The sequence below is a fragment of the Dendropsophus ebraccatus genome, chromosome 4 (genome assembly GCF_027789765.1).
Source record: "Dendropsophus ebraccatus isolate aDenEbr1 chromosome 4, aDenEbr1.pat, whole genome shotgun sequence".
NCBI classification, from domain to species: domain Eukaryota; kingdom Metazoa; phylum Chordata; class Amphibia; order Anura; family Hylidae; genus Dendropsophus; species Dendropsophus ebraccatus.
The window spans coordinates 85,352,518-85,370,315 of record NC_091457.1 but is presented as its reverse complement, the minus strand read 5'-3'; the positions used below and the strand labels follow the sequence as shown (position 1 = coordinate 85,370,315).

The window sequence follows — 17,798 nt, the reverse complement described above, 5'->3', positions numbered from 1 at the left end:
AACAAAGGACCCTGTAAACGGAAATAGATCACCAATGATCCCACAATGATCACACTCACTACAGAACCTTTAGGAGATCACAGTGCAGCTACGAATAGTAATAATGTTTGGCATTTGACTCCCAGTGGCTTAAAAAGTAGGATGCAGCCCAAAGGGAGTCTTGGAAAACATGGATGTAGCCCTAGGGCCTATGGCTCTATCCAACTACTCCAGGCAGTCACATGCCATCAAGGTGCGTCAGTAATACTTACACTATGCAGTGGGATCATTGGTTATATTTTTCTGTTTACCGGCCCATAGATTGGGTTCAGTAAGACTTGAAAATATACCATCAATCAGGACTACAAGGTTCCTTCCAATTCCTATTCTGGAAAAAAAAAAGTATGTCTGGAATACTACGCAAACCATCCGTTCCCCCCACACACACACACACACACAGTAATGCAGCACAGAGATACTTTATGTTGAGTTCTTTATTGTGTTGAACCTTTAGTATTTGGCACAGGTTAAAGGCACATCAGAAAAACTCTGTATTCATATATTATGTATAAAAATAGATGTAGGTCATCTACTGGTGATTATGAGCACAGATATGAATGGGACGATTGATTTTTGTGCAGTCTGAACACACATTAATCAGGTGAACAGTATGTCATTTTTTTTTTTAAAGGGAACAATCCAAAAATGGTTAAATAGTTTATAGCCTAGGGTCCCCATTCCAACAGTTTTCATGTTACTGCTATGCTCCCAGTTTCTGAGATAGAGTATTTACCATTTGCTTGACTGCTGACTTTTCACTGAATAATCATATAAATGTTCACTTAACATTCACCCACTATTTTGCAACAAATTTATGGGGGTGTGATTAAGAGGCTGAGGAGTGTGAATCATGTTCGGGGGAGCAATATGAAGCTCCTAATCATACTCTTGGAACCTGTGGGCATTACAAAAAAAAAAAAATCAATTACAACCTCTGAAGCCCTTATTTCAATGGTGTTTTTACTTGACTGATACAGTTCCTCTTTAAAAGAAAAGTGCAGCGAAAATTTTTATTAAAGCTTTGTATTGCCCCCAAAAGTTATACAAATCACCAATATACACAGTTATTACAGGAAAAGCTTATAAAGGGCTCTTTTCCCTGCACTTACTACTGCATCAAGGCTTCACTTCCTGGATAAAATGGTGATGTCACGACCCAACTCCCAGCGCTGTGCGGGCTGTGGCTGCTGGAGAGGATGATGACAGGGGGACACTGAGGGACACAGGGCACTGGAGGGACACTGAGCATCCCCCTGCCATCATCCTCTCCAGCAGCCACAGCCCGCACAGCTCTGGGAGTCGGGTCGTGACATCACCATTTTATCCAGGAAGTGAAGCCTTGATGCAGTAGTAATTACAGGAAATGCTTATAAAGTGCTTTTTTCCCTGCACTAAGTGTATAATGGTGATTTGTAGAACTTTTGAGGGGCAATACAATACTTAAATAAAATTTTTCACTTTGTTTACACGTAGTAGTAAATGTTCAACAAAAACCAGGAGTGGGTTGGAAACACAGAAATTAAGCAAATCTTTCCATTATAATTTTGTCCTGTCCGTTCCTCTCCTGATTTTGGTTTAAAAATAGCTGACAGAAATACTAATGTGTGAACATAGCTTAAAGGTGTTCTTCTGGGCATTTGACAAATTTGTACATAGGTAGCAAATGGAGTGTTAAATATTGGGGGGGGGGGGGGGGGGGGGGGGGGGGAACGACAGTGCAAAAGGGAATGCAAGACAGCAGAGAGACCAGTGATTCCCTGCAGTGCAGAATATACAGGATGACCATTTCACTGGCAAAATAGCTTTAGTTCTTTGTTCATGTCATCCAATACTTGGCACTGACCGGTTTACAAGGGCTCTATGTTTGCATTCAACAAATCTCTGCATTACCATGGATTAAAAAACTCTGTTGTTTAACTGCACAAAAGTAAGTTGCAAGGAAACTGCTACTGCAGTTTTATAGGATTTGTTACAAGTTTCTTTCACAAAGGAAAACATTGAGTCCAGTTTCACGTGTTATGGATCCGCAGCAGATTTCACACTGAGAATTCGCAGCAAAATCCTCTGCAGATCCCTTGCCTGTCAATTTCAATTAGAAGATATACTTGCAGCGGGATTCCCGCAGCGAGTATTTGAGTGACAGCCCCCTTAACCCTCCCCCGCCGGAGCATACATTACGTGCTCCAAGCTCCGGCTTGCTTTGGAGGCTCTCGGTGAGTGGACATCCTGCTCAGCCAATCAGTGGCTGTGTGAAATCTGCTGCGGATTTGTTACCTGTGAAACTGGCCTAAAGGGGTATTCTCATCTGACTAATTTATCCCCTATTCACATGATAAAGTCTGATAACTGGGGTCCCTATGATCACGAGAACAAGGACCCCAGTCTCCAATTTAAGTGAAGAATCAGGTGAATAAGCATGCTGCTGCTTCATTTGTTTTCTGTGGGAGGTGCCGGAAAGAGCCAAAGGCTATGTTCCCACAAAGTATTTTTGCTCAGTATTTTGCAAGCAACACCAGGAGTGGATTGAAAACACAGAAAGCCTATGTTCACACACTGCTGAAAATGAGTGGATGGCCGACATTTAATGGCAAAAAACGGCTGTTATTTCAAAACAGCCGTTAATTTAAAATAACAGCAATTATTTGCCATTACATGACGGCTATCCACTCAATTTCAGCAGTGTGTGAACATAGGCTTTCTGTGTTTTCAATCCACTTTTGGTTGAAAAATACTGAGCAAGAATACGGTTTGGGAACATAGTCTAAGACTGCTTAGCAAAAATGTTAGCACTTTTTTTTTTTTTTAAGAAATGATTGATGTGGCATAGTTCACATGCCCCTTAGCACCCACTACATCAAGCAATGAAAAGCATCTCTAGTTTAGCAAAAGGCTTTTTATCTTTTTATTAACTGTACTTGTATTGTAATGCCGCATAGATACCGTAATAATCCAAGCTCTCATCTAAGATTTTAGGAGACACACACATGCAGATAAGTGCATAGTGGCTCCATAGGTGGTGTCCATTCCATGCAGCACATCCATAGAAGCTGCTATAATATAGCAAGGTCATGCATCTTCTCACCTCAGGTACTGCAGTTTTACAACATGTATATTGCAAAATTGCAGCTTTTCCGCAGAGCTGGGGTAAAAAAGCCACATATGAGTGGAGAAGATATATTATATATTTTAAAAAAGTGCTATGCTCCTCTAAAAAAGGATAGTAAAAGTATTGTGGCTGGATATAAAAGCATTACTGTTATTTATAAAAACCAAAAACATTTGCAATATCCTGCAGGCACAGCCAACGTGCAGAGACCCCCACTGGCCTTCAGATATATCTAGGAGAAGCACACAGCAGTGTGTTTCTCTCCCCGTCTCAGCATGCAATCTATTGCCGCTCAGACTTGTGACATGTCTGCATCACATGTCAAGAGTTTTTATAAATGACAATAACACTTAAAGAGATTACATCACTATGACTGACCTTCTAAAGGAAGGATATCAGTGTTATGCTTGATCTTTATACAGTGGTACCTCGGTTCTCAAACTGCTTGGAAATCAAACTGTATTTTCAAAAAAAGTTTGCTTTGGTTCTCAAACTCTTGGTCGGTTCTCAAACACTTTTCAGGCACCCAGTCTTAAAGAACAGTTAATACCGCGGTATTCAAACAAAAATTAACCTGGAATTAAAGTTCAGAATTCAAACTTTGCTCAGCGTCTGAACATTTTTGCAAGCAAGGATTGTGGCTTGCATGTGGTGAGCGCTCGAGAGGTTTCACATACAGTACAGTACTGTATAAGACTGCTGGAGTGCATGCACAGTACGGTAGTAGTACAGTCAGTGCACCACCATCTCCCATCCTGTACTGTGAGAAGGGGGAGTTGGAAGTCGGCACTCCTGGACGTAGCAAGTTAAAATATAACTTTTATTCGTGCATTAAAATCCCATGGTGGGCATAACAGGACCTACGCGTTTTGCGCTACTGCGCTTAATCATGGCGCAGACCATGATTAAGCGCAGTAGCGCGAAACGCGTAGGTCCTGTTATGCCCACCATGGGATTTTAATGCACGAATAAAAGTTATATTTTAACTTGCTACGTCCAGGAGTGCCGACTTCCAACTCCCCCTTCTCCTATTGCTGAATATCAAGCTTACGGCGCCTGGCTAACGCCCTGAAGTTCGAGCACCCTACCCTGCACCTTATCTGTCGCTGCTGACTCTAGAAGTATCGGTGAGCTGTATCTTTTTTTCCTTTTTTCTTTTTTGCCATCCTGTACTGTATATGACTGCTGGAGTGCATATAATGTACAGTAGTAGTACAGTCAGTGCACCACCATCTTACATCCTGTACTGTATAAGACTGCTGGAGTGCATGTACAGTACAGTAGTAGTACAGTCAGTGCACCACCATCTCCTCCCATCCTGTACTGTATAAGACTGCTGGAGAGCAGATACAGTACAGTAGTAGTACAGTCAGTGCACCACCATCTTCCATCCTGTACTGTATATGACTGCTGGAGTGCATATAATGTACAGTAGTAGTACAGTCAGTGCACCACCATCTTCCATCCTGTACTGTATAAGACTGCTGGAGTGCATATACTGTACAGTAGTAGTACAGTCAGTGCACCACCATCTCCCATCCTGTACTGTATAAGACTGCTGGAGTGCATATACAGTACAGTAGTAGTACAGTCAGTGCACCACCATCTTCCATCCTGTACTGTATAAGACTGCTGGAGTGCATGTACAGTACAGTAGTAGTACAGTCAGTGCACCACCATCTTCCATCCTGTACTGTATAAGACTGCTGGAGAGCATATACAGTACAGTAGTAGTACAGTCAGTGCACCACCATCTTCCATCCTGTACTGTATAAGACTGCTGGGGAGCATATACAGTACAGTAGTAGTACAGTCAGTGCACCACCATCTCCCATCTGTTACATTGCTGGGTTGAGGATGGGGGTCTCTATAAAGTAAAGGATGAGTGAGGAGTTAGTGACTACTGTACTATAATTGCTTGTTTTGTTGAATGTTTCTTGTGTAAAATGTCCTGTACAGTATATAGTGCTGCTCTGCAATGTACTGTATAGATTAAACTGGACACTAAGCAATGTAATATGAGAGTACTGTAGGTAATTATTGGTGGGTACTGGAACCAATTAAACACATTTACATTATTTCCTATGAGAAAACACTGCTCGGTTCTCAAACTGCCTTCTGGAACCAATTAAGTTCGAGAACCAAGGTGCCACTGTACTAGTAAGTGCCCCTAAAAATGGCAACTCTTAAAGAGGTGGAGAAACCATTTCCTGGTTGTGTGGAGTGTATCAGAGCTGTTTTGCTTAGAAGGATCATGTAGTAACATCTGTGACTGGTTTCTGAGGAGTTGGAGTGGATAACAAAAGGTCCTTTCCAGAGATCTGAGCTGACAGTTCTACAGATGTTGTAACATATATGCTCTAAGAAGCACTTCGTTATCAGCTTTTCTTGTTTGGCTCTTCATACTACAGTTACACTCGCAAGTATAACTATTAGGCTAAATTACGGCCATAAATAATGATCATGCTCTTTATTTACGGCAGTAATGATCAAAATAGACACATTTTTTTCCTAAAAAAAAAAAAAGAAAAGGTGTGTGAACATAGTCTTAGGGTACTATATTTACAAGCCTAATTACATAGTCACAGTAATAGGTCATTTAGTATTATTTCTCTTCATCGGATCATCTTGTGCTTACATACCAGAACTAGACAATGTGGCCTGTGACATGACAGGAAAGTAAGTGCGGGTAGATTGATTACTCGGCAAACAGTGTATGGCAAAGTGACACATTCATTGGATTACACGAGTCCACAAGTAAAACTGACATTACATACACTGCAGGTTAGTTCTACATTAGAGGAGTCCAGACAGCCACACTGCATATAATTCCCTGCAAGGGACATTGGTAAACCACAGCAGCAATGATAGGCATGTCATCTAAGCCCTACAAGTACAGTTACCAGACAAACCCGGGTTAAGTACTGACCCCACTGGGGTCCTCCTGTTCAGAACCATCACAACAGACTGAGCTGGAAGAGTCAACCAAAGACCAAGAAGACTCTAGGGCCAGTGTGCAAGCTACACAATAGCATTCTGGGCCCCCGGAGCACTCCAGGTCATCTAACTTTTGAGTAGAGTTTGTGTTATGGGAACCAACTTGATCCTTCCGGGAGCTCATTTCAGACAGCTCCTGATTGCACGCTTCTCTTTCCAGGTCCAGATCACAAGTTTCAGAGAGAGGAGAGCTTACATCTGTGCCGTTCAGAGTTTCGCTGATGTCACTTATATTTTCGTCAGTGTCTGTTACAAAGGCTACATTAAGGCTGTGCCTCCTCACCGTATATTTAGCCTTCAGGATGGAGTCCAACTCATCTTTTGTACCTTCTGTGAATTCAGCACAACTCCGGATATTGTCTTGTTTCAGGTTCCCATCCTCCCTTCTACTGACGGAGAGCTAGAAGTGAACAGGCAGAACATAAGGACCTGAATCTTTTAGAAAGCTCTTTTCATTATGTTTGACAAGGCTGCCAACTACATTATTTCCTTAAAGGGTTTGTTTAGGATTTAAAAACAGGTTTGTTTTTTCCCCCAGAAACCACAAACTCTATGGACTGGTCTGCTCATCTCTATTCAAGCAAAATGAGCAAAGCTACAACACCAGACATGGCCCATTAGCAGTGGTGCAGTTTTAGCTACCACTGCTGGAAAGACTGCTCTGTAAGGGTATGTGCACACTGCGGAATCGACGCGGATAACCCGCCGCTCGCATCTCCGCCCATGCCATTATATGTTCAGGCAGATTCCATCGTCCGCCCAAAGAATGAACCTGTTCATTCTTTAGGTGGACGGCGGAATCTGCCTGACCATAGAATGGAGTCTTGGGCACGGGCGGAGATAGGTGTGAGCAAGCAGCGGAATCTGCGGGGGGTTATCAGTGTGGATTTCGTAGTGTGCACATACCCTAAAGGTTTACTTTAGGAAAGAACTGCATAGAAACTAAATAGTGGTTAGCAAGGACACAAGTGGTCCCACAGAATGGCTGCCAATGTTTTTAATTCCTTTTGGCTCTGGCTTCTGTAAACTCAACTCATATTGCTTTAAAATATTATAGTAAGAGAGACTTTTGAACAATACCAAGTCCTGTAAGCAATTACCGGATCAAGGGATAAAGATGGTCATGATGAGACCCACACATATCCTTACATTTAAATAAAGCATAAGGGTTAATTCATACCCTATTTTATATCATATGTCATGGTGCTTGTTCCAGTAAAAAGTGATCTATCATCATCTGCGGATTGTGCCACCTGGGCGGTGCTTCTCGACCGAAGCGCTACTTAGCCCCGCCCACAACTGTGCCGTAGACACCACCCCTCTGTGACGTAGTAGCCGACTAGGCCCAGACCCTTACAGCTATTGGAACGGGCTGGCCCAAAGGCCTAGATCCAACTCTGCTAGGTGGGCACATACCAATGGCCACCAAGGGGGTGTGGACTTATGGGCAGATGATGTAACGGAGGGGTGGGGCCTATGGCGATGATGTGGGCGGGGCTAAATGGAGCTGCGCCCGCGAAGCCCCACCCAGGTAACACAATCCCCAGATAATAAAAGATCACTTTTTACTGGAACATGCACCATGGCGTATGATAGAACATAAGGTATAAAAACTGCAAAATTTACCCTTTACACCTGTGTAGTCATAATGCAGAAAGGGGGTTACAGTGTCACTTTAAGCGCCTCTCTAGAGCAGAGAATCATTTAATTCATTTTTTTATTAAACAAACGAAAAAAATTCAAAAAAGGGATATTATCCTGAAGCGTGACCCGGAAAAACTATAGCTTAGGCTAATGGTCTGCAGTAACCAGTGATTTTTAATTTACATGGGCACAGGACACAGACCTGATGCATTAAATCTTCATCAAAGTTGGGCATGCTCTTATCTCTTCTAATTTTCTTCTCACTTATGGGTCTAGAAGGGAAAAAAAATAAAAGACATGAGAGGGGAACACATATAAATAAGAGGCCAAAGATACCAAATAGACCATGAATCTAAGTAACATTATGATGTTGCCTCTACAATATTGACCAGTAATGTTGGGAGGTCCTTCAAGTGTCCTTATTCATTTGTGGCATTGTCTTAAAAAACATACAGCCCCCCAATTTGGGGATCCCCTCCACTTACCCCTTGGTATTTTACAATTCACAATCACTTTAAAAAGGGGTGTCTGAATCTAGCCAAGTTATGCCCTATGCACAGTATTCACTACTTGGCAAGATGAGAATACCTGTAAGAAAAGAAACAGGGCCCTATTACCCACACAGATATCTGATAGATTTTTTCAGCCAAAGCCAGGAATGGATTTGATAAGAGGAGAAATCTCAGTCTTTTCTTTATGACCTGTTCTGGTTATAGTCCGTTCCTGGCTTTGGCTGAAAACATCTGTCATATCTGTGTGGGTAATAGAGCCATGTTTCTTTTCTTACAGGTATTCTCATTAGCACAACACTGATCAGTGACTGATGAGCTACCCTGTAACCAGCTTTTCAGTCTATTTTGCCCTGCCCCCCATCAAAAAACCTTTAAAATGGAGCCAGTGTCCCACAATTAGTTGGGTCGAGGGACAGCTGCAGTTAAGCATCTCTCTGAATGCTGTTAACAGCAGCTATGGCAGAGAATGGAAATAAAAAATGAAAAAAAAAAAAAGAAAAGAAAAGCAGATTAGAAAATAAAGAGTGTGTTCAAGCACTTGGATAAAGGGTAGAACGTTTGCTTTCTCAAAAATAAGTGCATGCAGGACAGTAATGTATGACTGTATTGGTGAGTGACCTTAGAGTCACTATCTGCTATCTTGTGTAACACTTAATCCAGTCATTTTTTTCCTAATTGTAAGTGCAAAAAAAAAAAGTTAAATCACCAAATCTGCTTTTCTCGTCATATAGGATGAAGCCATCTGCCAGGGTTGGGAGAGAGAGAACAAAAAGCCACTTCTATCATTTCCATTAAGCATAATGCACAAATCCAGAGACTGCAGCAAATAAACAAATCTCCTTTATACAACTTCTATAATGAGATGGCAGGGGTCACAGTGGCAAAACTAGGAAAGAGGTCAAGGTACAGGACAAGCCCCAAGAAAACATTTAAAGGGGTACTCCAGGGGGGGGGGGCTTTATTCTGATCTGGTCTGGGAGGAGGTGGCTGAGGGCAACAACGTCCACTCACCTCTCCGGTTCCAGCGGCGGGTCCCGTATCGCAGCGCTCCGGTCCCCGCAGCCCGGCCGCTTCCTGGTCTCTGACGCGGGCTTGAGACGTGACGTTTCAAGTCTGCTCAGTCAGTAAGTGACAGAGGTGGGATCCTGCCTCCGTCACTGACTGGCTGAGCAGACTTAAAACGTCACGTCTCAAGCCCGCGTCAGAGACCAGGAAGCGGCCGGGCAGCGGGGACCGGAGCGCCGCGATACGGGACCCGCTGCTGGAACCGGGGAGGTGAGTGGACGTCGTTGCCCTCAGCCACCTCCTCCCCAGCCAGATTGAAAAAAAGCCCCCACTATGGTATGTTACGTGTTTATTTTTATATGTTTTATTTATAAAATGGGAAAGGGGAATTTCAACTTTTATTAGGGGAGGGGGCTATGTCATGTTTTTTAAAACTTTAATTTTTCTCTTATGTCCCCTTAGGGGACTTTAACATTTTTACATTAATAGTATTGATCAGTGTTATCTGCGATCATTGCATAGAGCCTGCCTGTGCCAGACTCTACATGGATCATCGATCTGACTGCCAGGAGGAAGGGAAGAGACCACCGACAGTCAGATAGAACAATCGGAACCCCCACAGTCACACTGCAGGGGTCCCAGTCAGTCAGTGACAGGAGCGGCCCGTCATTAACAGTAAGGACCTGGCTGCATATAGCAGCAGGTTCCTGCGTGCTTTGAAGTGACTCCATGATGTACGGGTACTGCATGGGTCTTTAAGTGACAGGATCCCATGACGTACCCGTACGCCATGGGTCCTTACGGGGTTAAAGGGGAACCATCAGCAGGGTAAATGAATCTAACCTGCCGATAGCTCCCAATTGCGCAATTCCTGTGCTTACTTACATATTCCATATCTTATACTCAGATACAAAAGGTCCAGATTTATCCAAGTGTGTAAACAGAATCTGGTGTAAAATGCCAACAGCAACCAATCACAGCTCAGAATTTAGCTCTAAAGCTGAGCTGTGATTGGTTGCTATAGGCAGTTTACATCAGATTCTGTTTCATAGACCGTGACAATTCTGGGCCAAAGTTTATTAACCTCCAGATCTGCTTTCATAATTCAGCTAGTCTGCTAGCAGAGCTTTCCCTAGTGATTTGCATGCTGATAAAGTTACTGACTTCACACACTGATGGCACTGTATAGTCATCTTTTGTAGGGAAAAACCACCCCTAACAAATTAGCAGAGCCCATATAATGCAACAAAAGAGTTTTGTGTCCTTGTCATCTGCAAAAACTTTTACAAGTCACAGATATACGTCAAAAATGTATCATTGGTCAGGGTCTGGGTGTTTAGACACCCTTGATTATTAGAGCAAAATGTGAAAAATCATGGTTACACAATTCACTCCCTACTCCAACGTCTGTCTCACTGCCTTCTCCATTGACTTACAATATCATGCAGGTTATAATTTAGGAATTGGTACAACACAGACAAGAGATTACATGTTCAATTTTATATGAATACATAACACTGTAACTTACTTAGATGGATTAACATCGGCTTTTCCAGGAGAAAGGGAAGCTCCTGAGCTGGCTGGACTAGAGGTTGCTGCTAGAAAGTATGGGATATAATTAAAGGAATAACATTTTAAATATTTTAATTCTCTATTATTTTTCATGAATGGCTTGTCCTACCATCAAAAGGGTATTCCACTGACTAAAAAAACAAAAAACTTGTGTCCACAGGAGGTCTGAGCTCTGGCACCCACTGCAATTCTCTCAATGGAGACTCAATTCTCCTGGCTAAAAGGTGCAGCGGGTTAGTATGTGCATCATTCATTCTCAATGAAGCCATTGAAGGTAGTCTAGCCTTGTACTTTAACTCTGGCAGCACCATAATAAATTAATGCTGCACACGCTGACGTGCCACTTCATTTAACTGGGAGAGTCAAATCAGAGGTTGCAGAGGATACTAGAGATAGGACCCCCAACAGACAGACACTAAGGGTCCTATTCCATGGGCCAAGCAGGGCCCGATCAACGATGTAAACGAGCGCTGATCTGCTAGCTCGGCGCTCGTTTACTGGGCCTATTCCACGGCCCGACAATCGTTAGTGAGGGCTGCAGGGACAACGTTACCGATGTCCTTGAAGCCCTTGGTTCATACATTGCCTGTCCAGGCGCAGGTCTTCTTCTCCCGGTCCCACGCGGCAGCATCAGCTTCGGAGCGGCCTGTCTGAGCTGACAGACCGCTCAGTCAATCACTGGCCAGGACCGCCGCGGCCAGTGATTGGCTGAGCAATCTGTCAGCTCAGACAGGCCGCTCCGAAGCTGATGCTGCTGCGCGGGACCGGGAGAAGGAGAAGACCTGCGCCTGGACAGGTAATGTATGAGGTTTGTGAAATCGGTTGCCCGCCACGCCCGCTATTCCACGTAGCAATGCGCGGGTGGCAACCGATGATTTTAGGTTTGAATCTAAATGAACGATCAGCCGATGACACATCGTTCTCTTTGTTCCACGGAGCGATAATCGGCCGAATCGGCCCGATTCAGCCGATTATCGCTCCGTGGAATAGGCCCCTTAGGGGGAGATTTATCAAACATGGTGTAAAGTGAAACTGGCTCAGTTTCCCCGAGCAGATTCCACCAATCAGATTCCACCTTTCATTCCTCACAGACTCTTTGGAAAATGAAAGATGGAATCTGATTGGTTGCTAGAGGCAACTGAGGCAGTTTCACTTTACACCATCTTTGATAAATCTCCCCCTTAGACTTTAGTTTTTAGTCACTGGAATACCCCTTTAAGATTTACCCCTTATCCATTCGCAAGCAGGGTGGAGTGGGTCTAACTGCTAAAACCCCCAACAATCTCTCTGTAGAAAGGTAAAAAGTCTAAATGGTGGGACAATCCCTTTAAAAGGGGTATTTTCATCTCAGTAAAACATGGCTTCCTGCCCCCCCCCCCCCCCTCAGCTTATTACAGGCTGTCTTAGCTGGTCTGGAAGCTGAATAGCTGACCCAGCTACCAAAGGCCCTATTACACACAGAGAATATTGGCCAAATTAGGCAGATATCTCCCTGTGTAATAAAGCCAGCGATCAGCAGATGAGCAAGCAAACTGAATGGATGGTCGCTAGCTCAACAGGTTAAAAAATAATCTTGCATCGGCTGCACATCTCTCTATGTATTGAGAGATGGGTGATCGATGGCTGATTAAAGGGAATCTGTCACTAGGTTTATGCTGCTTTAAAAGAAGGCAGCATAAACTAGTGACAGAAATGTTGAACAGATCGATGTATTACTTATATGATTTTGTTTAGCCGTTCTCCTAATATGCAGGAAAATAGGATTCTTGCCACACCCCTCCCCCCAGGTGCTGACTGACAGTTGTCTGCTTATATACAGCATGGATAGATAACTGCCAATCAGCAGCTGGTGTTTTCTGCTTCTTATGAATATCCAGGACTAGTAGGTTAATTCTTATAATGGAGAGGACTACTTATTGTCCATGTTATTCAGGAGGATCTCTGAATTAGCTGCACAGAACAATGTAAATAATACATCATTCTGTTCAGCTTCTCTGTCACTATTTTTTGCTACCCAGAGATAGGACAGCCTAAACCTACTGAAAAGAGTCTCTCTAAAAAAGAAGGTCCTGGCCACACAATTATCAAGTCGTCTAATAAGCTCAGTAAACATACACTAATCGGCGCTTACTTACAGTGCAGGTTGGGCTGTGTAATCCAGCCTTTGCAAAATATTCAACTCTCATTGATGTAAATAAGAGTAAAGCAAATTTTGTAAAGATGTGAATGCCCCTTTAACACAGATAATTAAGAGACATTTATAAAATGTAAACATTATTATCTTGCAAGACCTTACATTTTTTCCGGATACGGTCGAGCTGCTCCTCTTGTGCTCCTGCCCCACCGTCTGTCGTCATTTGACTGGAAGCAGACAGAAGGAGGTGTCCGATTCTGGTGTTCTGTTAACAAACACACAAGTTAATTAACTTATTCACACGTTTAGGGCTCTGAATGGAGTTTTCTGAGATTATAATACATAATATAGGTGGCCTATCCTCAGAATAGGCTGTATCAGAGTTAGAGTGGGGTGCTGCAGTTTCTCTGCTTCTGTAATAACCCAAACTATAAAACTATCGTGTTATTTCACCCACACAATAAACTGCATTAAACATAAAAATGCCAAAATTTCTGATTTATGTTGCCACCTTCCATATAATGGAATAAAAAGTGGTCAAACAGTCAAAATAAGATCATGAAAAAAAAAAAAAAAAAAAAGAGCAAGCCCTCCTAGAGCCCCATTGATGGAAAAGTAAAAGTTATGGCTCTCACAATATGAAAAATGTATTTTTTTAAACCGTTTTTACTGTTTAAATTCATGGCTTCCAGAAGGAAGGGATGGAGAATAATAATGCAATGTTTGACCCGCAGATACATACTTCCTTTGCAAAGTCCAGCGGACAGTACTGGCGCTTGTTCCTCACATCCACCTGAGCTCCGTACAATAAAAGCAGCTTTACTAAACCCTCATGATTCCTTCGAACAGCCTCATGGAGAGCAGTGTTCCCTTTTACATTGCAGAGATTGACAGAAGCTCCATGCTGAAAAGGAATGGACAGGAATTATTCATAAGCGCACTGTAAACTAGAGACTCCATCTGATATATGACTTTTTGTACCTCCAATAAGAAAGCCGTAATTTCAAGGTGGCCTGCGATGCAGGAGTATATTAACGGTGTGTTCCCATTCATGTCCTTCTTGTTTTTTCCTGTGCTAAACTCCATCAGAAGCTTTACCACCTGTAAAATAGGTTTGTCATAATCAGTCGCTGAGAAATTCTTTTATTTTACATCCATGGCCATAGACATTCTATCTTTTACTGAAGATCCTATGATCTCAAGACTGAGGCGTCTTGTAATTTAGCAATGACAGTCTATGCGGTTAGAGGGAGATTAATAGCCAAGAAAGCTCAGGCTGCTGAACTTACCCTCAACTTTCTTACTGCCCATTCCTGTACCTCCCTAAGCTTAGAAAACCATTTGTTTATAACGTATGCTAAGGGCTGAGTAAATAGTAGGGAGTCCTACTTTCAAGATCTCTAGATTCCCTCTTCTTTGTTTGTGTGTATTGTAGGGGAGATATAGCAGCTAGGTTTCATCTACCAACAGCAAATTAAAGATGAGACCTGCAAAACAGAAATCTAGTGAAAAATCCCATATACAACTGGGCAGAAAACAGTGCTACTCCCCTTGTACTGTCCTCACAAATCTGCTTATCCTAAAAAAAATTACCTGAAAGGAAAAGTATACTTTACACTCCAACCAGCATGGAATTCTTTGCATTGACTTTGTTTTAACTTACCTCAAAATGTCCCTTGTGACAGGCCAGGTGCAGAGGAAGTGCTCGGTTGCCATTTTTTGCATCTACGTGAGCCCCATGTTTCAAGAGTAGAGTCACAAGAACAGAATGACCATGCAGGGCTGCGATATGTAGGGGAGTGAATCCATCCCGACTGGTCACATTGACTCCAAGACCATTAGTGGGAATCCTGCTAAGTTTCTAGAAACACAACCCAATAAATCACCTTAAAAGTAATAGCTAAAAAATATTTAGTATGTACATTGCTATGTAATGACTATATGTCAAAAATAAGCCTCTTTAGACTACCTTGGTGACTAGTTGCTCACATAGGCAGCTAAATATTAGTGTAATGACCTAAATAGTGCTTCACTGAAAAGATTTAAGAAACATTTGACATCTTCATCTACTGTCACTTCTTTACTTCCTTTTACTTGGGATTGTATGTTTTATTATAAGTCTTTATTACTTTTACATTTTATCAACAACATAAAACTGTTAGGAAGGAGTATGGGTTAGGGAGGAATATAGGGTGGGGAGGAGTATAGGGTGGGGGAATTTTGGGAGGTGGACACAAAACCGGTAACAAGCAAAATCTGAAGGTGGTTGATAGCAGATCTGGTGGGAAGAGCAGTCAAATATCTAAAAGGTTAGCATGCCTAGTCATGCTTTTCAATACAATGAAAACCAAAATGATAAGGGTGTGCATCTTTCCAATTTGCGAGGGTTCATTTAACCTCTTAAGGACCCATGACGTACCGATACGTCATGGATCACTGTCACTTAAGGACCCATGACGTACCGGTACGCGGGTCCTTTAAGAGGGCGCCGCGGACTGGCCGCATGCGATCGGGAGAGATGGCCTGCAGAAATACACTGCAGGCCATCTTCCCTGTCGGCATGGGGGGTTGTTAACCCCCCCATTCCGACGATCGCCGCTATTGGCTTATCAGTTCATATCAGCCAATAGCGGCGATCAGAACCTTTCCGGGCCATCGGTGACCAGGAAAAAATGGCGGTCGGTGTTGTCCGAGGACGGCACCGACCGCCATTACTGTAAAAAGTAATGGTGGTCACGGTGCCACCGGCCCGATCGCCGTGAACGGCCGGCCGGATCAAAGTCCCCAAAAGTTATAAATACCTGCTCTGGACCCCTCAGCTAGGTAGCTGAGGGGTCCAGAGCAGGTATTTGTACATTACTCACCTGTCCCGGGGTCCTGATCGGTGTCTTCCGGGTTTGCGGCATCCTCGTCTTCTCGTCGGGTCTTCGGCTTCTTTCATGCAGTCCCCTTCGGCTTTTTTCGGCTCCAGCGGCGTCTTTTTTTGTTTTTTTTGCGCTCTGCTGCCCTCTAGCGGCTGATAAGTGTAATACACTTAGCAGCTATAGGGATGTTCAGTATGTAATAAAGGTTTTTTTTTTTTTTTTTTCAAATTTATGAGTGTTGATCAGCATCGCATGAAAGTGCGCTGCTAATCAGCAACTCCTCCTTTTTGGCGTAGGGTGTTTTTTTCTATATCCTACTGCCACGGTCTGCTGATAAGTGCGGCATTTATCAGCAACACCATTTTTGGCGTAGGTGTTTTTTTTTTTTATACTTACTGTAAAAAAACACGTAAAAAACACTACATTACACCACACTACACTACATTGAATAAAGTTTGACACTACACCACTACATACCCCATATACCAATCCCTATATAAAAGTGGCCCCCGGCGTGTTTTCGGTATCGGACGCATACGCTATTGTTGCCTCCGACACCGGCCAGTGAGGATGAATGGGGGGGATCCTTTTTTCCTCCATTCATCCTTATCCTCATCCTCCAATGACGTATCTGTGGGTAGCGTAGCGTACACTGCCTCCCAGACACGTCTTTTTCACCAGTACCGTCCCAATAAGAGATGACGGTATGGCGTGAAATTCTACTAACTCTGTGAGAGTACCTCAGGGTACACTTACAAATTTAGGATACGTGCACACTGCGGAATGGCGAATGATAACCTTTTGTGCATTCCGCAGTTGGCACCCGCCGGCGGACTGATGCAGGCGCGTGTCTCCACCCGTGTCATAGACTCCATTCTATGCATGGGCGGATTCCATCGTCCTTCCAAAGAATGAATACGTTGGACGGAGAGCGGAATCCGCCTGTGCATAGAATGGAGTCTATGACACATGTGGAGACACGCGCCCGCATCATTCCGCCGGTGGGTGCCAGCTGCGGAATGCACAAAGGGTTATCCTTCGCCATTCCGCAGTGTGCACGTACCCTTAGAGTGTATAAAGGAAGGGACACCCGAATCCAGCCCCCAGATAACCCCCAATCCTCGAAGTTAGTGGGAAGATCATTCGGGAACTGATCTTCCCACTGCTGGATAAAGGTTACCACCTGTACGGGGATAACTTTTATATCAGCACCCCCCTCTTCTGGTCCCTCGCTGCCCGAGCTACTGTAGCTTGCGGCACGATCCGAAAATATCAGAAGTAGTAATAAAGCCCTAATATTTAGCAGCCATTGCGCAGACCCAGCGCTTCTGGATATGAAGGACCCCGGATCGCCCCCGGGCAACATTTTCCAGGTGACATCCCACACACAGGAGAACGGGAGACCACAGAAGAAGTGCAGAGTGTGGCGTAACAGGGGGATCAGGAAGGACGCCATTTTCCAGTGTGACGCCTGTCCTGATCACCCCAGCCTCTGCATACTGGATCGCTTCAAGGCGTACCACACGTCATTGGAGTTCTACATTATCTAAATTCTGTCCCTTATTCCTAGTTCATGGGTCACGTTTATCCGGGGATTATTCTGATCGCCATTATGAAGTCGGGAAGGAATTTTTTCCCTGTGATGAGGCTTCTGTCGTCTGCCTTACAAGGGTTTTTTTTTGCCTTCCTCTGGATCAACACAGGTTGAATTTGATGGACACCTGTCATTTTGAACCTTATAAACTAATAATTGGCCTAATACCCCCAAATAAATTAGAATGGTCCCTTTTCCCCAGCTAAATAGGTATGGCCGCCATTCCCATTAGAGCATGCCATGATGCAATTACAAAGCCTCTGTGCGGCCAGGACACTAGAAACCCCCCACAAGTGACCCCATTCTGGAAACTACACCCCATAAGGAATCT

General features: G+C 43.6%; 1 protein-coding gene across 4 annotated transcripts in view; it reads right to left on the bottom strand.

Moving 5' to 3' along the window:
* Positions 1-5,860: 5,860 nt before the first annotated feature.
* ANKRD27 (ankyrin repeat domain 27) overlaps positions 5,861-17,798 on the bottom strand; it is a 67,866-nt gene continuing 55,928 nt past the window's right edge. For 3 of the 4 annotated variants that reach the window (XM_069966196.1, XM_069966199.1, XM_069966197.1), the window contains exons 23-29: positions 14,673-14,870; positions 13,991-14,110; positions 13,752-13,913; positions 13,172-13,274; positions 10,832-10,901; positions 7,989-8,058; positions 5,861-6,542 (exon numbers count right to left, since the gene is read on the bottom strand). In XM_069966196.1, the coding sequence (XP_069822297.1) occupies positions 6,063-6,542; positions 7,989-8,058; positions 10,832-10,901; positions 13,172-13,274; positions 13,752-13,913; positions 13,991-14,110; positions 14,673-14,870 (1,203 nt within the window). In that variant the 3' untranslated portion in view covers positions 5,861-6,062. The remainder of the gene's footprint in view (positions 6,543-7,988; positions 8,059-10,831; positions 10,902-13,171; positions 13,275-13,751; positions 13,914-13,990; positions 14,111-14,672; positions 14,871-17,798) is intronic. The other variant, XM_069966198.1, reaches the window with a different exon arrangement.